The sequence below is a fragment of the Ostrea edulis genome, chromosome 7 (assembly GCF_947568905.1).
Source record: "Ostrea edulis chromosome 7, xbOstEdul1.1, whole genome shotgun sequence".
Classification (NCBI taxonomy): domain Eukaryota; kingdom Metazoa; phylum Mollusca; class Bivalvia; order Ostreida; family Ostreidae; genus Ostrea; species Ostrea edulis.
The window spans coordinates 1,699,522-1,712,068 of NC_079170.1; the positions used below are offsets into that span (position 1 = coordinate 1,699,522).

At 34.9% G+C, this 12,547-nt stretch overlaps 1 protein-coding gene across 1 annotated transcript; it reads right to left on the reverse strand.

Moving 5' to 3' along the window:
- Positions 1-8,925: 8,925 nt before the first annotated feature.
- On the reverse strand, positions 8,926-12,145 carry LOC125655135 (toll-like receptor 4). The gene has a single exon (XM_056142887.1). It carries the CDS (start codon positions 12,029-12,031, stop codon positions 9,689-9,691), a length of 2,343 nt encoding a protein of 780 aa, XP_055998862.1. The 5' UTR covers positions 12,032-12,145; the 3' UTR covers positions 8,926-9,688.
- Positions 12,146-12,547: the final 402 nt, after the last annotated feature.

Consider the following 12,547-nt stretch of genomic DNA (forward strand, 5'->3'; position numbering starts at 1 on the left):
CTCATAACTCCCATAAGCAATAAAAAACAGATAGTTGGGGAAACACGGACCCCTGGACATAGCAGAGGTGGGATCAGGTGCCTAGGAGGAGTAAGCATCCCCTGTTGATTCATTAGACATTTAGTGAATCAATGTTATGTGCACAAAATTTCTTGACAACATTATTGAGGAAAATTTTTGATATATAATTATTTTCTTCTTAAAATGTTTGAACAGTTCGAATCCTAGATATATTCTGTACTTTGATATATATTTATTCATGCAAAGATTAATTTATTGTACTTTTATAGTAATAGCCATATAATGTTCCATGTAAAACGTAATTTGATTTGTTGAGCACACTGATGAAAAATAGCTGACATTGTACAATGTCACTTGGTATGGAGACACCCCCCATTGACAACACAAGACGGTACTACTTATTTTTACTTCGCAACACTGTTACAATCAACATAATTAAACTGGAACGATGATATATTTTTGTTAGACAATGTTTTTTCATGATTTCAAACAAAACGTATATTTTCTTACAAGACACTAACTGTAAAAATTCAATACAAACTCCTATACAACGATATCATATGCGAAATAGTGGTATATCAAGTATTCCAAATTTTGCTGTTTCATTATGAAATATATTATCACTTCGGGGAGGGGTGCTTGATCCGCCTATCACATAATAAAATGCTTCATGTCGTGCCAAATTTACGTCACATCGAATGATATGCATGTGGATCACTATCTGTGAATTGCTTACATATCTTCCTGTGTCGGGTTTCAATGAAGACAATGTTATATTTTATGATAAGATATTGAAACTTTTATAGAATCAAAAATCGCAAATTATATTGCCATTTCTGGTAGGCCTACACAACGTAAGTCTGTGTGATGGTACTTTCTGTCGGAGCGTTTTCAAATTCAATGTTGCGCTGGGAACTAATCATTAGGACTACTTACATTATCAACTTTAGTCACAAACTCAACCTCACATTTTAAAATTTGATAAATAAATACATGCTCCAGTTTTGCGAAAAACACGGCTTCCTTCGTGGTCATCACTTCGTCTGTATGTTGCTAAGGGAATCCCTGCGTGGTGCAAGAAATTTATATTTATCAGCGTTTATTAAACGTTATTTATACGCTAAAAACTTGCGCAGTGTAGCTTTGTCTTTGAATTTGCAGTAAATGATAAAGAATGAAGCTAATTTTGGCCTACATGTATGTTATATGATGTGATATAACTTGGTGAGGGTTACGCCCCTTACATGTACGTGTAATCCCCTCCACGGATTATAAAGCGTAAACTGCACCGAACTAAAACATCGAATAGCATAGGTCAAACTTAACTTTAAATGAATGGTAGTGGGAATGTGAGGTTGAACTGATGAGGATAAACACTCGGCACCCACTAATGTGTTTAAAGTTTGAGCAGAGGTACTTTTATTTATTGCTGATTCAGCTTTTTCAAACAAATTAGAGTCATAGAAACTATATGTTATTTTGCGCTTTACAAACGAATAAAATAATAATGATAATAATGATGATAATAATTGTCTCCATATGCGCCTTATAGAAACCTACCCCCCTTACATAAGACTCATTCTTTAAATCTAATGGGGCAATCGTTGTTTGAAGAGAGACTTATAACAGGGGGAAGTCGCGCCATCGACAAATACTTCAAGGGCGGATCCAGACAATTTTAGAAAATGGATTACAACCTAGAGTTGTACATTTACTCCTCAAATGCCAAAATGGCCATTTGTGTATAATATGTTCAATCAAGGTGGGGGATCCAAGCCACTTTACTTCCCTCTCAATTTGCCACTTCACTTAGTAACACCGGAATCATTTATTTTCCAATTTGTACGACGGACGTGAATAGAAATAATTGTTTTTGTAGTAACTTCCGCAGCTAGCAAATCACCTATGTTAGCAAATATTTAATGAAGAAAGAAGTGTTGTGTAAACAATGAAAAAATGAAGGAAATAAGTGTCGCAAATGAATCATGTAATAGCAAGGAAACATTCTTAAAAAAAAGAAATCAAATCTAGACTAAGCATGCTTCAGTTTTTTAAAGAGATTTGAAACAATATTCCATATGATTTAGATAGACGGCCATGCACGATAATATCAGATACAGAAAGTCTGAACATTCGTCTCGTCTCGAAGGGAAAAAAAGAAAACAGTCTTACAAAGACGTTATACTAGGGACTTATTTAAAAACGGAATTAACAAAGCAAAATCACATGAAAGAAATACCTCCTTACAGTGAAAAATGCATGTAAACCTATTAATTGTGTCATACCATACGTCTCAACACATAACACTAAAAATCCGAAAGTTTTTAAAGCTTATCCAAAATAACTTTCCTATCTTAGAAGCCAACCGGCACACGAAAAACAATACTTGTAAAAAATTCCAAAATCATCAAAAGTAACGGAAAAATCCTTCATTAAAATTCATTCTAACCAGAGACTGTTTGATCAGTAATATTAAAGAAATCCTATCATCACTAAATGCAACAAAACAAGATGCGCTACATGCCCGTACATAGCACAAGGGTCCCAATTTTTCTGGTAAAACGGAAGTAACTTTACGGTAAAAACGTCAAGACATGCGGTAGTCTCCCACCTTGTGGTATTCTCTGTTCCAGATGTTGTGAGAATTACATCCACATCTGGTGCATCAAAATTGGTACCGTGTAAGTTTTACATTATGACCCCTGGGTCGAGGCCTCTGCTGGTGGACTGTTAGCCCCTGAGGGTCTCTACAGCCCAGTAGCTAAGTACTTCGTTTCTAGCTTGAAAATACGGATGTATAATTAGTTGCTGTTTTAAAATGTAGAAATTCATTTCAAAATTAAGGATAATCTCCCTCACGCATACCTCTTATCCTTAGTAGAATTTGACTCCACTTTCTTTGGCACACTGTTTCCCTATAATAGCCTTTAAACTTCATTGTTATTTCGGATTTTAAATATTTCGGTTGAGCATCACTGAAGAGACATTATTTGTCGAAATGCGCATCCGGTGCATCAAAATTGGTACCGTATAAGTTTTACATTGGCCACACAGAAGACATCGTGAGACACCGCACGATCGTTCACCAACAGATCCCAAAACCTAAATACCAGTGCACCCATGTATTAAGCAAACCCATTAGAACTGTTGCAAAAACATAAATCCTCATGTCATCGTTTTCCCATTTATAAATTTAACAATGGCCAACAGAAAAAGAAACCAAAAGAAAAAATATTCATTCAAAAATATAAACCTTACTTGAATGCTACATTATTTAGATTTACAAAGTAACACCATTTTTATTTCTCCCTGGCAATTATTCAAAAATAAGATTTTCCCCGTATTATTGAGCCTAAGTTATACCATGACATTATAATAAACTTTACTTTGAAATCACTCATCGTCGGAACCCATGACTTTTCTTTCCGTTACACTACGCCTTGAATGCAGTGTGACAAAGAAAATTTGGTGGGTTCCAATGACGGTACACATTGTGTAAATGTGTTACAAAACAATATTCATTACACTAGACCGCTCGACCGTTTAGGCAAGCGAAAAATTCGCTTTCAAATTACTCCATGTATTTGCCACGCTGTCACCCGATCCGATTTTTTCGATTAGTATAACTAGCCTAAGTAACAAATAAAACTCTAATCACCCAAAATAATGTCTCTTCAGTGATGCTTGAAAATACGTATGCATATTTAATTGCTGTTATAAAATTTAGAAATTCATTTCAAAATTAAGGATTATCTCCCTCACGGATAGCTCCTATCCTTAGACGAATTTGACTCCACTTTTTGGCACACTGTTTTCCCCTATAATAGCCCTAAAACTTCATTGGTATTACGGATTTCAAATATTTCGGTTGAGCATCACTGAAGAGACATTTTTGTCGAAATGCGCATCTGGTGCATCAGAATTGGTACCATATAAGTTTTTATACATCATAGACAGTTGCTTCTTTAACAAAAATGGAAAATGTAAATATTCCTATCTAGTGATAAGTCATCCAAAAAAAAAAAATACTTTGCTTTCACACACAAGTATCCTGAAGTTGAAATAAAAAATATGCTGGAGTTCCTCATTGACAATATCTTCGTGGTCTTTGGTGATCAGGTCTTCCAACAATCTCTTGGAATGCTAGTGGTTACGAATTCTGCTTCCTTGCTAGCTGACCTGTTTTTATATTCATTTGAAGCAGAATTTATTTAAAAACTTCTACACGAGAAGAAATAATCGACATTTAGCTATATAGATGATATATTATCTATAAACTTTAATACTTTTCATTCATGAAAGGTGAAGATAACGAACAGTGATCAATCTCATAAATCCTATAAGCAATACAAAATAGATCGTTTGGCAAACATGGACCCCTGCCCACACCAGAGATGGCATCAGGTGTCTAGCAGGACTAAGCATCCCCTGTTGACCGGTCACACCCGCCGTGAGCCCTATATCCCGATCAGATAAACGAAGTTATACGTAGTCCAAATCAGTGTGCCAAGAACGGTCTAACAATCGGTATGAAACATGCCAGACAGCATCTGACCCAATGATAGGTTGTATTATCAATTCAATACAACCCAGTCAACTCGAAGTAAAAGACGCCATAGGGTCGTCCACTTTCGCTTCATACTAAGATATTTAATTGAAAATAGATATTAACGGCAATCTAACAACTCAACTTCATGACAAGTGGGATGATTTCAACATCTCTATCGTCAACTTCCCGTATTTATGTAGCAATATTCCATTATCAACTGTATATGGTGTTTCTATATCTCAAATGATTTGATACGCAATAGCTTGTTCTACGTATGTTCAGTTCTTAAATCGAGGAAGTCTACTGACAAAAAGGCTGATGGTGAAGGGGTTGTTTTAAATCAGCATTTAGTAAATTATATGGTCGTTATAACGATCTAGTTTGCCAATACAACCTATCATTGGGATAAATGCTGGCTGACGTGTTTCATGCTGTTTGCTATGCCATTCTTACGCAATGTCTAATTAGGTCGAAAACTGAATAACTACTAAATCTTAAACCTATATTTATATGATTTAATTCTTATTATATCCTTGTCTCTGATCGGTCAAATTCCAATTGAGGAATGCAGGTTATTTTTGTATAATCTGGTTTGGCATAGGGACGCAGATGCCGGAACTATTTTTCTCTCTCTAAATGTACATCGCAGCACTGTTTTCAGCCTTCTATGGACTAGAAAATCAGCATGAACAATAAGTTACTTTGGTTTGATACACATATTGTTTTCTCCTTGTCAATATTAGCATCTACTTGTACGAAAATAACTGTTGTAAAAGATCTTTTTCTGTATGATGGTTGAAAAATAGATTAAAACTAAGATATTATATCAGTTTTGATGATTTACCAAGTAAGCACTGTCCTGTACATTTTGAAATGCATTTCTCACTGGGGAGAGGGGGTCAGTGCTTGTTCCGCCTTTGAACAAAACAAACAAAAATAATACGTCACATTTTATCACATGACGTTAGTCACATTGACATGTGGATCGCAATTTGCCACTTGCTTATACCTGAAGGGTGAAAATAACAAACAGTGATCAATCTAATAACTCCTTTAAGCAATACAAAATAGATAGTTGGGCAAACACGGGGCCCTGAACACATCAGAGGTGGGATCGGGTGCCTAGGAGGAGTAAGCATCGGACCGGTCACACCCGCCGTGAGCCCTATACCCTGATCAGGTAAACGGAGTTATACGTAGTCCAAACCAGTGTGCCAAGAACGGCCTAACAATCGGTATGAAACATGTCAGACAGCATTTAACCCAATAATAGGTTGTACTGATGAACTAGATCATTATAACGACCATACAATTTGCGAAATGCTGACTTCAATCGAGACTGTTGAAACCCCTGTACCATCAATTTATTTGTCAGTAACTTGCCTTGATCTAAAAAATGACTATACACAGAACAAGCTCTTGCTTATCGAATGAGCTACATTAATTTCTTGTGTTGGATTTAATAATAGCGACAACGTTGCATGCAATGGCAAGTTTTCATGATGTAGAATTCTTTACAGAGTTAAATGTCTCAAAGTATTGTAATTTCTGATATTTGAAGATGTATTTTGGGTAGGCCTAAACAATGGAAGTTCCCGTATTTTTTCAATGTGTCGGAGATGAGAGACTTCAAAGTCGATCTCTATTTCTAAAGGGCAGCGAAAGACACATTGCATGTATAGTCTACACATATTTTCTATCATGAGAAACTTCACCTTCGATACAATATTTTTATAAATAGGCTAAGTTCGTAGACCCACATTGTAAGATTAAAGATGGCGACCTTCACAGCTAGACGCTTCGTCATTGTTGCTAAGTAAATCATTACGCGGCTCAGTTGACTTGTATTTTTCCGAGTTTATGTACATTATGATAAACGAAGGTTAGTATATTTGTCTCTTGTATTAAATCATAAGGAATTACTTTAATTTTAGGGCAAGTTATACGAGTATAACCTGGTTTGGGTCAGTGTGCGCTCTTTGATAATCCGTTTCGCTTCGAGGATTATAAAGCGTAAACTGATCCAAACCAGGTTGTACTCGCATAACTTGTCCCAGAATTAAATTCATTTCTTAAATATTTCTCTGGAAGTTTGATAAGCATCAAAGTTCTGGCAATCAGTTTTACAAAACAGAATGCATGAACACTAAAGATGATTTTCATGCAAGCTTTCCAACTTCATTTATAAAAGTAATATTTCCCAAAGTCGCATGCATTAGTTACATCGTTTCTGTAACATGTCATAATGCTTACTCTCAAGCTTTACTGTAGTTCATTCATATATATATTGATATATTATTATGAATTACATAGCTTACATGAGAAATATCTTTTATTTACAATCGATAGCTTGCAGAAACAAAGTCTTTGTTTGTAAAGTTTATTATTGCCACTGCATTTTAGACGAATTTGCATAATTCCAAATTTAGTAACTCTGCTTATGCTCCAAGATCCTTTCAAAAGGTGAAATTCTACAACAACATGATTCCGTATTAACCACGTTTAATATCCCAGTTAGTAGGATAATATGACTATGAGTTGATATACCTATATTGGAATAAGTTTCATAAAATCCTTACACCCTGAGATATGTTCTACGGTCCAGTATTGTTCTACGAACCCCTACATTTGCTCCTCGTGAAAATATCAACAACTGTTAAGAAGAAAATTCTAATGTATTTTGCCACAACATATACCACAAGTGATGTGAATGGAATGTGAATTCTAAAAAAAAAAAAAAAAATCTACGAGGTCCACACAAAGCTGAAGGTTTTTCAAAGATCTATGTCTATATTATAATGGATTATAATTACCAATTTCCATTTCTTTATTTCTTAATTTGCCCTTTCTACAGATATTCTGCTTTTGGCCTCTGTATAGCAAAATTGTATTCTCTTTTTTGAGATGGGATAAGAATGAATGGGGTACCATGTGCTAATTCTTCTGGAAGGTTTTCAACTATATTAAATCCTTCTTCTGTCAGGATCAAATCAACAGCTTATAAATTCTTACAGATATCACAAAAATGCTTAATTAGATTGTGATAACGATCATAAAATTAACAAAATGCCGACTTTAATCGAGACCGTTTAAACTTCTGGAAGGTTGCATGCTAGTTATCTGTAGTAGTCTGCCTCGGCATAAAACAACTTGAAATAAATGCATCTTCCCTGACTCAACTGTATAGTGCAAGTAGTACACTACAACATTGTTATAAATAAACAAATGTGTGCGCACGTGTGCTTGTCTGCGCCTTTTCAATTGTGGGGATATCTAAACCAGAAAACAAAAACTCTCTAGATAATGTTCAACTTAACCTTTATTTACAACAGCATATTCAGTATGTTAGGTACATATGATTAGATTTATATACAATGACAGATCGATTTGTTATTCAGAGCATACCTAAAGTCATGTGGTCCGACTTTCGACAAATTCTGTTCACCTTGTAAAAATACTCTCTGATTATCACGCGCACGTGTTTATTAAGGTGTACAATATTTTGTTTTACATTATTTCACGTGTTTTAGCTAGAATAATTTAGTTTTAGTGAAATGAATGTTTACAATCAGGTGTCACTCTGCCATTTCTAGCGCATAATCAGACGATAAATCAAGTGGAAGTCAGATTCCCAGTTGAGACCTCCAGAGGAAAGATCATCGGCAGGTTTACTCGGTGTAAAGAGATGTATTGGGTTACTACAGCACCGTGTCATAAGTGTTTCATTGAATACTTCTTAGTAGTAATCCTGTATATCTTTGTTTGTCTTTTAATTTAGACAGTAGCTTTTAATATATGCATGCTTGCGGAACTATTTCTTAATGTATAAAGAGATGGCTTCAAATCTGCGAGAAGTGACAAACTTATAGCAGAACAAATCAAACGTATGAAAAACGATAGAAGATTAACGTGATACGATACATCTACATAACCAGACTCCATGCTTCACTACTTGAATCGAATTTAATACACATGCGCAGGAATCCCCACCACGAGAGGCAAGTGTACGTATATGTTCTTACTATACTTACTTTTTAAACGTTCTAACTCTTTATTTAAATGCACATCGTTTCAAGCATTTCATTTAGGGAAAGTTAATAACTTTCAAAACTAATAAAGCTGCATTAAAGAAATTATGTACACTTTGTGGAAAAAAATCCCAGATAAACATCAGACCTCACATCTTCAAATGACTACAAGAAATATAATAAATCATTCTGTAATTGCATTGTAATACAAACAGTGTAAAGCCATGTATTCAGTATTACAGCACGTGTCATAAATTTTTCATGTTTGTGTTTAAGAGAAACAAATATACACCATGTTTCATAGTAATAATTAAAACATTTTGCTGTTTTATGCTAGGCACCTGATACCACCTCTGGTATATCCAGGGGTCCGTGTTTGCCCAACTCTCTATGTGTATTACTTATAGGAATTATGAGATTGATCACTAATCGTTATTTTCACCTTTCATTTCAAACCTAGATATGGACAGCTGCGTCAAATCTGCGAGAAGTGATATAATGTTTAACAGAGCAGATCAAACGCTTGGAAAACGAAGAAAAATTATCTTGATATGATCCATCTACATAACCAGACTCCATGCTTCACTACTTGAATCGAATTGTATACACATGCGCAGAAGTCCCCACTACGAGTGGCTAGTGTACGTATACATTCCTACTATGTTTACTTTCTAAACCTTCTAACTTTCTTCATTTACATGTAAGTATTTTCAACCATTCATTTAGGGAAAGTTAATATCTTTTAAAACTAATTAAGCTGCATTAAAAAAATAATTGCAAAAAAAAAATCTCAGATGAACATAAGACCACACAGCTATAAATGAGTACAAGAACAAATAAATCCACGAAACAGAATAGACAATTACGCAATTGCATTGTGATACGAACAATAAAATGAATCATACATATTTCACTGTAACAAAAAAAAAACCTTATAGAATTGTATTACATTATGATCAAAACTAAATCAATGGATCATTATACAATTAAGACAAAAATACAATTAATCTTTCTACAAACGGTAAATCATTTGGCATTGCATTGAGTCGATTCTGTAGATCTTCTATGTCAACTCATTGAAACATTTAATTTACGGTGATCGTAAGGCGACTGCAACATCTTTCCAAAAGCTGTCTAAGTCTTGTACCTGTTGAACATCTGGCCATCTTATACTGAATATGCACCACCAGATATACCGCAGGTCTTTTGGCATTCTTTCTATTGGAATGTTGTCCTTGATAATCACTATGATGGATCGTTTTCGACGGTTATGAAAAGCATGGGTCACCGCCATCTGGACGGCGTACGAATTCCAACCACTGTCTAGGAAATTTTCTGTGATGACAAAGACAACTTTTCGACTGTGGTCAATACCCTGAACCAGCTGCTCAGCTTCATTCACTCCAGGAATGAAGTCTTTATCGGGAATGCTAATTTGAAATCCTAAATTTGTCAGCGTTTGATACATTGTTGTGCAAACCAACTGGTAGTCATCTTCAGAGTTTGATATGAAAGCATCAAACTGGAAGGTGTTACTCTCCTCAAAACGTACCACGCCTTTCCATCTGTTACGCAGACGTAGAATGATGTAGTCGACATGTACACGGTATCTCTTTATAGCAATTCTAACCACCAGTCCAATTGTTACAAAAAACAACATCAAGGAAGAAGTAATCAACCACACCCCAGTTTGGCATCTCTTTTCGAAAATAGCAAATTGTCTTACTTGAAGAAGTTCGGAAAAATTCGAAGATTTTTTGATGGAATTGGTTTCATTAAGATCCGCAAAGAGATTCTGATTATTCTTCATCCAACGAAGCATAGAAATATGGCTACAGTCACAATCTAAAATGTTTCCTTTGATGAAATTTTTTACTCTTTTAAGATTTCGAAGTACACGAAAGTCGGATGTTTCCAATGACTTGATTTTGTTACTTCGAATGTATAATTCTTTGAGGTTTCTAAAATGTGACACTGCATTTGGAATGGATGATAAGAAATTGTAATTAAGGTAAAGGAAATTTAATTTTGTTTGTTCTTTGAATAAAGTGGTTGGAAAATGATGAATGAAATTGTTCTGTAGATCTAAGAGTTCTAAGTTTTTGAGACCGTCGAATATAGCCCCCCTGCTTGATTCGGCTATAAAATTGGAATTCATTTTCGACGCTCGTAAAATTTTTAATTGTGTTAAGGGTTTAAAAATCTCAGACGAAATATTGGTGCAGTCATTGTTGGAAATGTTCAAAACTTCTAAGAGGGGAAAGTCCATTTGCCTAATCCTACTACAAGGAAAACTTGTTCCATACAGGTCAAACTCTTTTAAAGCCTCACCTACAACGGTCAATTGAACCTGATAAAAATCAGGTACTCTGTGTATATAATTGTAGGAATATAGTATTACTTTCAATACTTTTGAAAGAGTGAACGTAATATTTGTCTTCCAAATCGAATGGTCTAGAAATGCGACGCTGATTATATCTCTAATGTCCACATTGTTGTGATTAAAATTGAGATACTGCAGTTTAGGATAATTTTGCAAGAAATCTACCACAAACGACGGTTCCATATACCGAATGTGATTTTGGGAAATGTCCAAATGTTCAATACATCTTCCAAATGTAGATTTAAGTAAATTTACAGAGATGCCTGCAATCCTGTTAGCGCCAAGATCGATAGACTTGACACAGACGTTCAAGAGATATTTACAATTATTTTCATCTAATTTGAAAACTTGTCTAACAAAATGTGGAATATTTGAGACTGCGATTATTTCTTCAATGTTTCGATTTTGCAAACACTTTAACGTTTTTAGCACCGCATTCAAGTCGCATAGGCCCCCAAAACTCATCGTAGTTCTCGTTAGAAAAGGAAATGAGCACAATATATCTTCACTGACGTCACATCGTACGTGATCCTTAAAGTTCATTGTCTGGTTATAGATGGGAGATTCCGATAATCCATTAAACGTGTTGTTGTCTAAGTAGAAAATGGATGAGGTTGGGTAAAATTTCAGTTTAGTTAAATGCTTTAAACGTTTGAATTTGCTTCCGAATCTAAATCCTTCAAACACATCGATGTGCAAATCTGTTAAAGACGATAGTCGTGATAGTTCGTTCTCCGGATAGCTATAATTAGAAACGTGTCTATAAAATTCATTGCCATGTATGTAGAGAATTTTCAATTCACCCAGATACGAAAATGCCCACTTTCTTGGGGTGTGTATTTCCAAGTTGCAAAACGAAAGGTCAAGAACACACAGCCTAGGAAGACGCCTGAACGAAAATCTATCTATACATTTTATGCCATTGTTCTTCAAATATAATGATGAGATATTTCTTAGTAAAGTTGTTTTGATGCCTGCAAATGTTTTTGTTGATATCCAAGTAAAATTATTCCATGAAAGGTCAATTGATACTGTTTCGCCTTTAAACATTGTATTGAAATCAAGAGGAATCCTTCGATAGTTGAGCTGACTACAATTCCACAACCAACCCCGGTTTCCACACTCATCTCTCTGATGTGTAACTTTACAAAGACTTTCTCCTGTTGTAACTACATCTGAAATAACGGTTTTCATGTAATATCAAAAGGAAGATGAAGATCAGATTTTCAAATAGAAATCCATACACTTACTATAAACTTGAAGCATCGTAAAGAACAATGTGTAACAGACGTTCCAATTCATCTTCCAATTCTCTACACATTCACCTTCTATCTCAAATTGAAATCGGTCTTGTATCATCAACAATTAAGCAGTGCTAGTTTCCTTATTTATTCTAGTTAAGGAAGTGTTTCTAGCAACGAAACTGAAAAAAAAAATGCCTGAGATGTCGACGACTAGTTCTAGCGGAAAAGTATATCAAAATCAAATTAATGTAACAAGTACTAATTGTTGTAGGAAACAATAAAAACACCAAAAAATACACCAAAACATCGCCTTCAACCAAGT

Bases quoted from the DNA above. Each gene is read 5' to 3' on its own strand.
- LOC125655135 (XM_056142887.1), bottom strand. From the start codon at position 12,031: ATGTTTAAAGGCGAAACAGTATCAATTGACCTTTCATGGAATAATTTT.